We start from the raw sequence: 13,333 nt of genomic DNA, 5'->3' as shown, positions 1-13,333 counted from the left end.
TTTTTTTATTGAATGGTAACTGTGTACATTGATGCACTTTGGGGGTACAGTGTGGTGTTTTCATACACAATCCAAAACACTTCCATCAAACTGGTTAACATAGCCTTCATGTAACTTTCTTAGTTATTATGTCAAAACATTCATATCATTTATCCTGTTTCTTATTGGAAGTTGGTACAAATCTGATTAGATGGATTTAGGCTTCATTTTTTTTTTTTTTTTTGGCAAGATGAGCTATATATTTATGCCTTATTTTTAAACATTTCAGCAATTGATACTTAAATGAAAAATTTGTCTTTATCATTAAAATTTCTATAGCTCTCGTCTTGAAGGAAAATAAAGTTCTGTTGATCTCAAATATATATGATTAGGGAAAAATATTTAAATGAAAGTATGGGTTTTGTTGTATCTTCAGGAAGAAGATGGGTGTTTAATTCTTTGTTTATATGTCTTTGTTTATATGAGTATCAATGCAGTGAATTTTCCCCCTGGGCACTACTTTAGCTTTAGCTCCAGGGTCTGTTTTATCATTAATTCCTAATTTTAGTCATGTAATGCTAAACGTATTTTTTTTAATTTCTCAAGATCTTATTTTTTTGAATATTTTCAAAATCATTTTTTAAAAAAGCTTGCTTTTTTTTTAATATCTCAAGAACTTGTTTTGACTTTTTAGAATGTATTTTTTTTTTGCAGTTTTTGGCCGGGGCTGGGTTCGAACCCGCCACCTCTGGCATATGGGGCCAGCACCCTACTCCTTTGAGCCACAAGCGCTGCCCTAGGATATATTGTTTATCAGGATACAGAGCTGAGTGTGTAAGATCTACTACTGTATTGATTATATTGCATCCTGTGTCTTATTTTATTCAGTTGAACTGTACAGGGCTACCAAGAGTGTTTTGTTTCCTTTTATTAGTGAGTGTCTACATTTCCTTTCAATCTTAGTTTCTGATGCATGATAGTTGCTGCTTTGCTGTTTGGTACATAGGAATTAATAAATGTTTTATCTTCCTTATGATTTGCAACTATTATCATTATTAAATGTCATTCTTCATTTCATTTAATGCTTTTTGGATTGAATTCTGCTTGCATGTTATTAAAAGACCCGTGCTTTTTTTCACTCATATTTGCCTTGGATATTTTTGCCCATCCTTCTTTTCTTTACCTTTCAAATTCCTTTTGTTTTAGGTGAATTGTTTGCATACAGCAGAGAGTTAGATTTTGCTTTTTTGCAAGCTGCTCTGAAAATATTCTTTTTTTTTTTTTTTGAGATAGTTTAAAGCTGTCTCCCTGGGTAGAGTGCGATGGTGTCACAGCTCACAGCAACCTCAAACTCTTGGGCTTAAGCGATTCTCTTGCCTCAGCCTCCCAAGTAGCTGGGACTACAGGCACCAGCCACAACGCCTGGCTATTTTTTGTTGCAGTTCTCATTGTTGTTTATCTGGCTCAGACCGGGTTTGAACCCACCAGCCTTGGTGTATGTGGCTGGCACCATAACCACTGTGCTATGGGCACTCTGAAAATATCCTTATTTTAAAGAATGAGTTAAACTCGGGCAGTATTAGATTCTCATCATGGCATGAACCCTACTGTAGACTGTGCATGCAAGGAATGTGGGTTTCCCGCTCCGCTGAGAATCTAATGCCCTGCCCTCCTTGTTTTCCATGAAACAAGTTCCTGGTGCCAAAAAGATTGGGGACTGCTGCTCTAATGCACAGATCTAGAATGTCAATAGTGCTGAAATTGAGGAACCGCTGATAACCTTTTTTCCCTCTCCTTCTCTCTTCTACCATAGAATTTTAATGACCAGAATTATCTTGGAGTTAATCTTTGTATTCTTACATGAGCTTCTACCGTCTTGACTTGGCTGCTGCATGTTATAATCTTTTACTCCCAATCTGCTAACTTAGTTTACATTTCACTTCCATCCCCTCTTCTCCCATTGTCAGCTATATGAATATTAGTGGTACATTAGTAATTGTATTTAATCACTCTTTCTTTTAATCTGGCTTGATGGTTAAACATATTTAATGCTCATCTTTAAGTCTTTTGCGGAAGTTTCTCCCTCATTTTCTTGGGTGTTAGAAGCTTAATATCTATTAGATGCCTTGAAAGTACTAATGGGAACAACATTTCTTAATTTTTTTACATGTTTATTACTGCTTATCTATGGTCTTTATTCATGAACGATAGTTTGCCTGGATATATACCTTTTCTTAATCCTTGAGTATCATGAATTTGCTCTGTTGGTTGCTTACGTAAAGTGTTGCTTTCAGAGTTACTTTCTCTTTATGTGTCCAAAGAATATTTTTATTTATCTTTAAAGTTAAATAGTTTTGTATGATTTACCATTTCCAGATATACATATACCCATTAAATATCTATATTTATTTTTATTTCAGTAAAGTTTACTTAAATTATAATTTAAATAATTATTTGGCACCATCACTTTGGTTTTCCTTTAGGAGCTCCAGTCCTTTTCATTTGCTTTTATTCTGTATTTCTCTCAAATTTTCTTTGTGTCTTTATTTCTGTTTACTTTTCTATAATTTTACTCTTACTATCTTATTTTACTTCTTGAGTTTTTCATAGTGTATGTTCTGTCTTACATTCCTTCTAGTGTAGTCTTCAATTCTAAAATTATTTTCCTTTTCAAAATAATAATTCTATAATTCTCTCATTTAGTTTTCCAAATCTCTGTTGTCTAACAATTCATCTTAAAAATTTTTAATTGAACTATAGCATAAATACATAGATATATAAGAGTACACAAATCGTAGGAGTATAGTTTAATAAATCACCACAAAACAAGCATGTACTTACATAACCACCACCCAGAAAGTTATCAGTACTCAAGAAACTTTCTTCTTGGAATTCTTTCTGTTAACCATTTTTTAATTTTAAAGATAACTACTAATCTGATCTCTAACACCACAGACTATTTTTCCCTGTTTAAAAACTTTATGTAAGTGACATCTTTTAGTAGCTGCTACTTTGGTCAACATTTTATTTTTAAGATTAACTCATGTCACCAGGTGTAGATGTAGTTAATTTTAATAGTTTAGCCTCTAATTGTAGGAGTATACCACAACTTATCTGTCTAGTCTTTGTTAGTGGTCATTTTCACTGTTTCCATTTTTTGGCTATAGTAGTATATTGGACCTTTGTTTGGGAGATGTTTATTTCTTGGCTCCCACCTCCATAGGAACAGTATAATTCCCTCCCTCCTTCATGCTGTGCTTGGCTTGTGCCCTATCTGCACAGTTTTGTTTTGCAGTTACAGTATTCTCTGGAGCATGTTTTCTCTGGGCCCCATTCTCCTACTGATTAATGTTGTTTTTCTCTTACTCTTAAGTGCTGTTGCCTCACTCACGTACTTAATAGCACCTTACCAACTTATTTTCCTGGCGAGGTGCTATTATTCCCAAAGGGATTGTTTACTACCTTTTTCTGAAATTGTTAGGGTCTTATGCTTGTATTATCCAAAACAGTAGCTACTAGACACACTTGTCAATGGAGCACTTGAAATGTGGTTGACCTAAATTTAGGTTTAAGTGCAAAATATGCACTGAATTTTTAAGATTTAATATAAAAAAACTAAAATATGAATAATTGTTTTATTTTCACTACATGTTGAATGGTAATATCATGCATAACAATAAGATAAAATTAATTCCCCTATTTCCTTTTGCTTTTTAGATTAAATTGATTTTTTTTCATGTATGTATTTTAATCATGGTAAGAACCTTTTTTTTTTTTAGTGTGGCTACTAGGTAATTTAAAATTACGTTTGTGGCTCATATCATAGAAGATATGACAGTTAAATTTGTGAACTCATTCTAGAAAAAATGCTACGTACCTCATTGTTGAATATCATTATAGGCAGCTTTGAAATAGTCCTCTTGGGAAACTATGTACTAGTGTTAGTGCCTAGTTCACCCTTCAGATCAATTTTAGAACTCTTTTTTTTGAATTTCCATCAAAGCAATTGTCATATTACTCTTGGTGTCCTGAATGTCATCAAAATGTCTTCCTTTCAATATTTCCTTTATCTTCAGGTAAAGAAAAAAGTAATTGGGGGCCGGATCAGTTGAGTATGGAGTGTGTTGAAGTACATTTATTTGTTTACCAGCTAAAAATTCCCTCATAGACAGTGGTGTGTGAGCTAGTGCATTGTCGTGATTCAGGTTGGCGGCTAGGATTTTCAGTTAAGGTTTCCTAACTGTTTCTCTATTGATGTTTTCTTGGTCTACTATGCTTCTCACAGTCAGCTGAATATTTTGATGCACAGTTTGAAGAATTTTTGCAATTTTTCATCTGTTCTGCCTGTGATTGGCCACCCTGACCTCTCTTCATCAGTGATGCTTTGTTTCTTCTCAGAAAAACATTGAATCCAGTTGCATACTACTCTTTTCTTCATGGCATTATCCCTATAAACTTTGACTTACATGTCCCTGACTTCACTTCTACACTTGCCAAAGTTAACAGGAAATTAATGAATGTTTGTTTATTGCTCTAATTCAAGCTCCAACATTCTTTTTATTTTTTTTAAATTTCAGATTAATATGAGGGTATAAATGATTAAGTTACAGTGTTTGTATGTATTAGGTAAGGTCCTTGTTGCACTTGTGTCCTGCACCCAGGAGATGTGCCATATATCTTTACATTGTGCCCATTGGGTAGAAGCTCCAGCATTCTTGCAGTGGCACACAAAACCATGCAACAGCAAAAATGAATGCTACTCAGCATGACATTGCTGTAGGTTGACATGAACACAACTATGAGACATTGATATACCAAGGTTATGAAACCTTACCAAGCTGTTTGTACAGTGCAGCCAATGTAAGTGAATGGTGGAGATTTTGCATACTGAATTGTGCGACCTTGTCTTTCTATTAGACAAGTCTGGTTTAATTTTCACAGTATTGTGTTTGATCTCTTAGTGAATTCACTGTTTTTGACATTTATTCCCCTCCCCCCAACTTCAACTCTGTGAAAACACTCCCAATTTCATGAGTTTTTATTCAGTACTCCTGTTTAGGGTACGGTCTTTTTGTGTAGGGGTGAGTACCTGCCAGTTCTCTTCACTTCCACTGTTTCCATAGACCATCTGCTGATCCTGGGCCAGTCCTGATGCTGTGGAGCTCCTGGGATTTCCCTGTCACCTAGTTCTAATGAGGATTTATCTATAGGGTTTCCCCTACCTCATCTGGTTTGTTTGGTTTCAGAAGGAGTACTAGAGAGTCTCAAATTGTAGGCTACTATCATGATCTGCCTTGTCCAGAAGTTTCAATTTTTTAAAATATAAAACTGTTGCTCTGTTAGGAAAAATTTGCTTTACTTTCAGTGATCTTAATTTTATTTGTCATTGAAGTTTGAAAAATCATGCTGTGAAATGATAGAGAAATTTTACTTGATTATATATGTAAACAAAATTATATTCTCATGGAGTCTACACTTTGTTATACTAGCAATAAATTTGGACATTGAGAAAGACCCAAATTTTGGAAAAAGTTCCGTTTTTCTTTGCTCAGTCATGTGCTCAGGTTTTGAACATTGAACTTTTCATTTTATGAATGAAGTATAGACCCCTTGATTACTTCTTTACTGAAGTAACTGTAGTAGAGATAAAATTTCAGATTATAAAAATAATGCATGTTATTTTTGAAAATTTGGAAAATGTAGGAAACTGTAAAAGTAGAATTAGATTTTACTTATAATCCTAACATCTATTGAACATTAGTAACATGATCACATATTATTTTCCAGGCTTTTCTTTTTTTAATATACAAATATATTTTTATGAGATACACCAAATATACATTTGGCTGAATGAAAACTATTTGAATCTTAAAAATTAATAGTTGTCTGATGCACCAAAGCTAACTGTAATGGTAATAGAATGAAGTTGTGAGATATAAGAATAAATTGAAAATGTAAAAATGTATTAAATTTTTATTATTAAAAACATTAGCAGGGCAGCACCTTGCGGCTCAAAGGAGTTACTGGCTCTATATGCCAGAGACAGTGGGTTCAAACCCAACCCCGGCCAAAAACTGTAAAAAAAAAAAAAGAAAAAAAATTACCAGTCAGATTTTTCAAGTTAGGCTTTTTATTTTTCTTATTTTTTTTTAGTGGCTTTTTAGTGCAGAAGTAATAATTTCTTAACCTTGTTTGGTGCTAGGTTGTTTATGGCAGTCTTTTTAGTGTAGATTTGCAATATAATTGGTACATGCCTGAGTTCAGCGACTCAGAAATCTTGGTGGAACTCATTTTTCTCTAGTACTTCTTTTTATATATTTCATGTTGTATATTCTTTTCTTGCTCATGAAATCGTGGGATGCCAAACTGATGTGCCCTAATTCATCTTCCCAAATTGGACCTTTTCTTAAAAGATCTATGATCTAAAATGGAATTAAGTAACTAAAAAGTAAAATAGATCTTCACATTCAGTTTTTCAATGTTACAAATACTACTACATCAGATTACAAAAATTATAATTGTACAATCCAGTCTCCATTATTTTGCCTTTATTATTAATTTTTTTGTAAATAATTGTTGACATAAGAAGTATACACTTTTATTCTTACAGTTATTTAGCTAAGGTGCTCTCTTACTGTTGTATTAACTGTCCGTCTGTTTTCTACCTTACACTTAAAATTTCTTAATTGTTTTTATTCCTATAGTCAGGAGCTTCCACAGCTGTCGTGGCAGTATTTTACTCCTACAAATGCTAAAAGGAAGGAAGGATTAAATTTCTGGGGCAGTTTCTCAGCCTCTTCATTGGGTTATTTTTGTAGTGCATCTGTCCTTCATTGCCTTGTATGGTATTTAGCAGCATACCCTGTGCATTGTAGGGTATTTAGCAGCATTTCTGGCCTCTGTTCACTAGATGCCGGTAGCAAATTTCCCCTGCTCCAAGTGGAACAATTGGAAAAAAATGTCTCCAGATATTGCCAAATATCCCCTCCCAGAACAGAATCACCCTGGTTGAGAACTACCACTACTCTGAGATAGTAATTTCTAGTTTTCCCAAGGTCGTTTGTCCTCTTTATTCAAGAAAGAACCATCTGGGCTTTTTTGCTTTGCTTTGCCTGGGAGTACATGCCACACTGTCTTTCTCTGTCTACTAGAGGAGAAGGTACCATTTTATGTATTAGACTAACTAGTCTTAGTTTAGTAAGTTTAGTAAAGTCTTAGTTTAGTAAGCCTCCTCCTTACTCCTGTCCTACTATGACAAGCTCTCTGGCTTCCCTTGGGAAGTCTGAATCTCGTCTCCACTTCATTCTCTTTTTTTCAGTGTTCTAGGTTGTGGCCTCCTCTGCTACATCCATCCATCAGTGTATTTCCATCTATTTTGTAGTTTCCAGAAACAGACTGAAACTTTTCATTCAGTGATGGTCTTCTTTGCCATGCTATGTGCTGTAGTAGTTTTGTCTCCTTTTATTTTCTTTGCTGTCATTTTTAAGGGCATCCTGAGACAGGACAGGAAGTGCGTACTCACATCTGTCTGCCATCTACCTGGAGCTGCACAGTTTAAAAATAGAAAGCCTGGAGAGGACTTGTATTTTTATATACTTAATAACTATGTATAAGTGCCATGTTCTGACCTTTCCCCATTAACTCTCAACCTTTCTTTTCTAGGGCTCATTATCCTGGAACCCATTCAGCAAGAGAGGCAAAGTTGACTGAGAAGAAGCTTTGGGCTTCTGAAGATTTTAGCACTGTAAATAATGACTTGGGTGCAGGTTGCTTGGGTCGTATATTGAATCAGAATTATGTCAATGGCGATATGACTTCGTAAGTTATTAAAAACCTTTTAGGGCGACATAATAGGAATAAAATGAACTTTATATTTGTACAACCTAGATTCAATGATTGTAAACATTTTGTCTTATTTATTTCATCTATATCTAATCTGTAATTTATATCTATTTTCCTATATTTGAATATATTCTATATTAAATAAAGTCAGGTTTATTGAGGTATACTTTATATATATGGTAAAAGATTTGCAGCTCCCTAATTTTTGACAAGCTACATAAGTTTTTAATGAACAATTATAAAGTAAATAACATATCATGACACTTCCAATATATAAATATTTGAGCATATGTATCCAAAACGTAAGGATATTCTTCAATATGATCATAATATCATTTTCATACAGAAGAGCATTTTAAAATATTTCCAATACTCAGTCTATATTCAGATTTTACTAATTGTCTCCCCAAATGTCATTTACAGCAGTTTTTTAACAGGAAGATCTAGTCGAGCACTGTGTGTTACATTTAGAAGTTATGCCCTTCAAGTATATTTTAATCTAGAATAGTTTCCTTATTCTTAATTTTTTATAACTGTGATCTTTTGAGAAGACCAGGCCACTTGTATTGTGTGTGAACTGTCCACTTCTCCATCTGCCTGATTGATTCCTCATCACTTAATTTATATAATTGTTTGTTTACAAAACAGAGGCTCTTAAGTAAGAACCCAACTCTTTTTTTTTTTTTTTTTGCCTAAGAGAAGCATTTCTTAAATGCTTTGAAAAACACTTTAATTGTAATTAAATTCAAATTAGCTTTCTAAAATAATGATAAATAGAACAAAAGCAAACAGATATATACACTTTTGTGATGTTAATATGAGTTGCTGTATATTGCATTTGTTCTTTTACGTCTATTTTGGAGAGAAAATATGCATATCATAGGTTGTTTATAATAATTTGGAATTAGAAGCAATGCATGTTCATGGCAGAGAAATTAGAAGCTAAAGTACAAATAAGGAAAAAAAAATCACTCATGATCTTACTATCCCCCCAAAAAAAATCCTTAAAAATTTTGGTGTATATTCTCTTACTTATATGTATGTACAAAATTCAGACCATGCTATATAATCTGTTTATCAGTAATCTGCTTTTCACTTAACATGACATTATGAACTTTTTCTCTTAGTTAAGAATATTTCTACTTTATAATTTTTAACACGTATGTATATTTTGTCACATAATGCAGTATTTCCCAAACTTGCCTTAAGACGCACCTGAGATACTTGGTCTACTGATTGTTCAGCAGCTACCCAGACTTATTAACTCAGAATCTGGAAGGAAGGCTCCTGGGATTCTGGGTGTCTAGTCGGTACCTCCTGGTGACTCTGATGCCACACAAGTTTGGGAAATGCTGATGTAGAAAATATATCATACCTTGTTAAATATTCCCCGCTTTTTAAAAATAGTAGTTGTTTCTATTTTTTTTTAAATTTCAGATTAATATGAAGGTACATGATGATTAGGTTACAATGTTTGCATTTGTTAGGTGAGGTCCCTTTTGTAGTTGTGTCTCTCACTCAGGAGGGTATATACCCTGTGCCCTTACATCGTGACCATTACATTTTGTCTGTATTTTAATTAAGAGCTTTGTACAAACTAAAATGATCAATTGTATATTAGTATCTTTGTATACATTTATGATTATTTCCTTAGGGTGTATTCTTAGAAATGAAATGCTTAGATCAGAGATATATGTATATAGATTTTGAAGGCTTTTGTACATATTTTAGGAAATTCCCTTCTGAAAGTTTGTCTCAATTTATTCCTCTGTCAGTAGCCAGGCAGGATATAAGGCATCTTGTAAACTATGGGCAAAATCATGAGAACTCTTGAAATGTTCCTGGTAGTAAGGTTTTTGAAAGTTGGGACCATTATTTCTACTTTGTGTTGACAGAATAAGAAGGCTTTGGTTTGCTAAGAATGTCTTTTTATGATGGATGAGGACTTGATGAGAAAAATAAAATTCAATGGGTAAACTTTTTGTTTTTAGCTGCAAGGAACTCGATGGTACCAGGTTTGAGAACTTTTTTGCCCTTAAATTTTCTGAGAACTATAGAATCACAGCTTTAGGGTTCAGTACCTGCTGTGGACTATCATGGCTTGATCATCTGAAAAATGGGACAAAAATCAGACCAGAAGCTGATTCAGTTACTACTTACAGATGAAGTAGCATGACAGCAATACTATGGCCCAGACCATATTCCATTCTCTTCATACACTTTAGTAGATTTACTCTTTAGCACAGTCACATGAGCTAGGTACAGTTATATTCTCATTTTATAGATGAGGAAACTGAGGTCCAGAGAGGTTAAGTGATAGAACCATGATTTGAAACCAGGCAGTCTGGCTCTAGGACCTCTCAGTTACAAACTTTGGAACAGTTCGGACTCAAGTTCATAAAATTATGTCATGAAACTGGGGTCTTAAGAAGGCTCTGGAAAGGAAAGCAGGTATGGATAAAGCCTTTATATTTGGCTCAAATTTGTGACATGTCTGGTACTGGTAGGACATGATTGACCTTCTGCCTACGTCATTGTTCAGTAAAAAGCATGTCCGTCCCATAAGACATTTATATATTTTTTTATTTGTGATTTACCTTTAATAATGTTTAAATGGATCCAACACTCAACTTTTCAAATTGTGAGTGAATTTAGGCAACTTATATTTTCTTGTTTTGGGTGGTCATTTTACGGTCATTTACATTTATTTGTACAACTATGATAAAGTCTTTTTACTTTAAGGTTTTGGACATTGAAATTTTTATCTTGTTTTGGTGTTTCTCTTTTATCAAACAAAACTTTCAGCACAATCGCTTGGAATTTGGTGGCTAGTTACTATGAACAGTTGCCGTATGGGCGTTGTGGCTTGATGACTGCCCAGGAGCCATGGAGTGGGCACTATGTAGTAGAATCTCCTATCTGGGTCACAGGTATGGTTCTCATTCCATCCCTTACTCCCTAAATTCCTCTCTAAAAGACAAAGCAGAAAACACCTAGAAAAGATTATATAAACTCTGTGTGTGTGCATGTTTTACATGTGTCTCAATTTTAAGAAAGATTTGCCAGTGTTTTATTAATATAAGACTATTTAGAGTAACTACTTACTTTCTGTATTCCATTCTTGATTATTGTTAAGACCAGGTTCTTAGGAAAAAATAGAAGAGGAAGAAGGGTGAGAGCTGTCTAGTGATGGAGATAGAAATAATCATCTAAGTGTATAATTACAAATTATGTTAATTAGTAATAAAATGCAAAGATTCATTCTAACTCAGGGTCTCTAAAAGTCTTAAACTCAGTTTTTGAGTCCCTTTGTTCTTCTATATTGATACAGTCTTATTGATTAGGATAGTGTATTAACACAATCAAAGGTAGGTTTTTTGGCGGTGCCTGTGGCTCAGAGGAGTAGGGCGCCGGCCCCATATGCCGGAGGTGGTGGGTTCAAACCCAGCCCTGGCCAAAAAAAAAAAAGATAGGTATTGAACAAATACTATATTGAATTTTTAAATAATTAACTAAATATAAAAGCTATATTAAATATCATGGCTTTCTATTCTCTAAATCTCCTCAAATACATTGTTAAAAGGTAAGTTTTAGAAAGGGTAAAATCATGAATCTTATGTAGATGAAAAAAACACGTATTAAAGATTTATGTTACTTATATGGTAGGCGGGAAACAAGCAGATGTTGGAACTAGTTCAAAGGAAAAGTTAACACAAGTTTTTGTGGAGTAAAGGAACTTGAGATGAATTGCTAATGTAAGCGGATTTCCCACACAGAGGGGAAATCAATTAAATCTTTGCCAGATAAGACATAATTTGTATTGCACAGAGACAATACAATTGCACAGAGACAGGGCTATAGATAATAGCTTCATTTTTATTGAAACATAAAAGTTTTTCTACAATATCATTCATTAGTCACAAGGAAAGTTAAGATCATGCAGACAATGGATTACATGGTTATACTTTTTTACAGAAGGGATATAACCATACTACCAATATAATTTAAATGAAATTTGAAAAATCTGTTGCTAATAAATATTGAAATAGTTTTGTAAAAGATCAAACATTTTACTATTTGTTTAAAATATAACAAAAAATAAATTTCTTTAAAGATAAGATGTTTTCAGAGGAAAATTATGAGTTAAAAGTAAATTTGTGGGCGGTGCCTGTGGCTTATATAGCTGGCCCCATATGCTGGAGGTGGTGGGTTCAAACCCAGCCCCGGCCAAAAACTGCAAAAAAAAAAAAGTGAATTTGTTTTTATTTTAAACTTGTATTTTGGTGGTTTTCTTTTTTAGTTGATGTGTTCTCCTAAGAGAGATTTGTGAACATGAAATTAATCATGTAATCATCATATTATCCTAAACTTATTAGATTGTTCTTCTAAAAGAATATGGAAAAATTAAGTTGGACTTGTATATCTTATGAGTTCATTAATCCCTTTAGTGTTGGAATTGTTTGACTCCTATTATTTAGATGAACTAATATACTCTTCCAATTTTGTAACTATTGTGGGGTTTGGGACATGAAATATTGCTTAGTACCTTTTTAGGACCAGCTTAGGAGGTGACCAATTAATATACATATTATAGAAATAAATTTTTTTGAAACTATAAAGCTTAGTTTTTGAAATACATTATTATCTTTTTTAACCTCTTTTGGTAGCTATGTTATGTTGGCTTAAATAGAGATGGACAAAAGTTGGGAGGTACTTAACTTTAGTTTGTTCTTTTAAAAAAAGATAGATCTTGAACTGACAGGTTCATTTATTTTTACCCATCATCCCAAGAATCTTCCTGCAATTGTAGCGTTTAATTGTATTACTTATTTAAAAATTGAAACATAAGGTTGGTAGGTATTTTCCTCCAAAATAGAAACTAGCTTGTTAGAAATCAAACTCAAATTGGTAATATAGCTTTATGTTGTTGTTTTAAAAATACCATTATCACCATTTTTATCTTATTTGTATTGTTCTCTGCTTTTTTTATAGCTCATACCACTCAATTTACCCAACCAGGTTGGTATTACCTGAAGACAGTTGGCCATTTAGAGAAAGGAGGAAGCTATGTAGCTCTGTCTGATGGCTTAGGTAACCTCACCATCATCGTTGAAACTATGGTAAATTTTTGTTACTATTGGATTAAGTCATCTCTTTAGTATTGGAAAAATAATATAATACAAAACTGAATACCTGTAGAGACAGATGCCAATATCTTATAGTTTCTTGGTTTTCTTGATTATTCTCTTTTGTTTAATTGATTCTCCTTTGATCTTTGTTATTTTCTTTTCTCTGCTCATTTTGGATCGAATTTGCTTCTCTTTCTGTAGTCTCTCCAGGTGGAAGCTGAAGTTTCAGAACCTTTCTTTGTTTCTCTAGGTACTTAGTGATATACATTTCCTCCCATGTACTATATTAGTGGCACACAAGTTCTCATATGTTCCATTTTTGTTTTCATATAGTTCAAAATTCTTCCCAATTTTACTTTTTCTTTGACCTATGGATTGTTTAT

General features: G+C 33.4%; 1 protein-coding gene across 1 annotated transcript in view; it reads left to right on the top strand.

Annotated features, from left to right (window-relative positions):
* GALC (galactosylceramidase) overlaps positions 1-13,333 on the top strand; it is a 46,516-nt gene that overhangs the window by 16,885 nt on the left and 16,298 nt on the right. The window contains exons 8-10 of the mRNA XM_012803483.2: positions 7,642-7,797; positions 10,627-10,751; positions 12,814-12,941. Coding sequence (XP_012658937.1) covers positions 7,642-7,797; positions 10,627-10,751; positions 12,814-12,941 — 409 coding nt within the window. The remainder of the gene's footprint in view (positions 1-7,641; positions 7,798-10,626; positions 10,752-12,813; positions 12,942-13,333) is intronic.

Source organism: Otolemur garnettii, unplaced genomic scaffold (assembly GCF_000181295.1).
Source record: "Otolemur garnettii isolate 467f Iridium unplaced genomic scaffold, OtoGar3 scaffold00020, whole genome shotgun sequence".
In the NCBI taxonomy this organism is placed as follows: Eukaryota; Metazoa; Chordata; class Mammalia; order Primates; family Galagidae; genus Otolemur; species Otolemur garnettii.
Note: the sequence above shows the minus strand (reverse complement) of the source record. Positions and strands in the feature narration are given on the sequence as shown.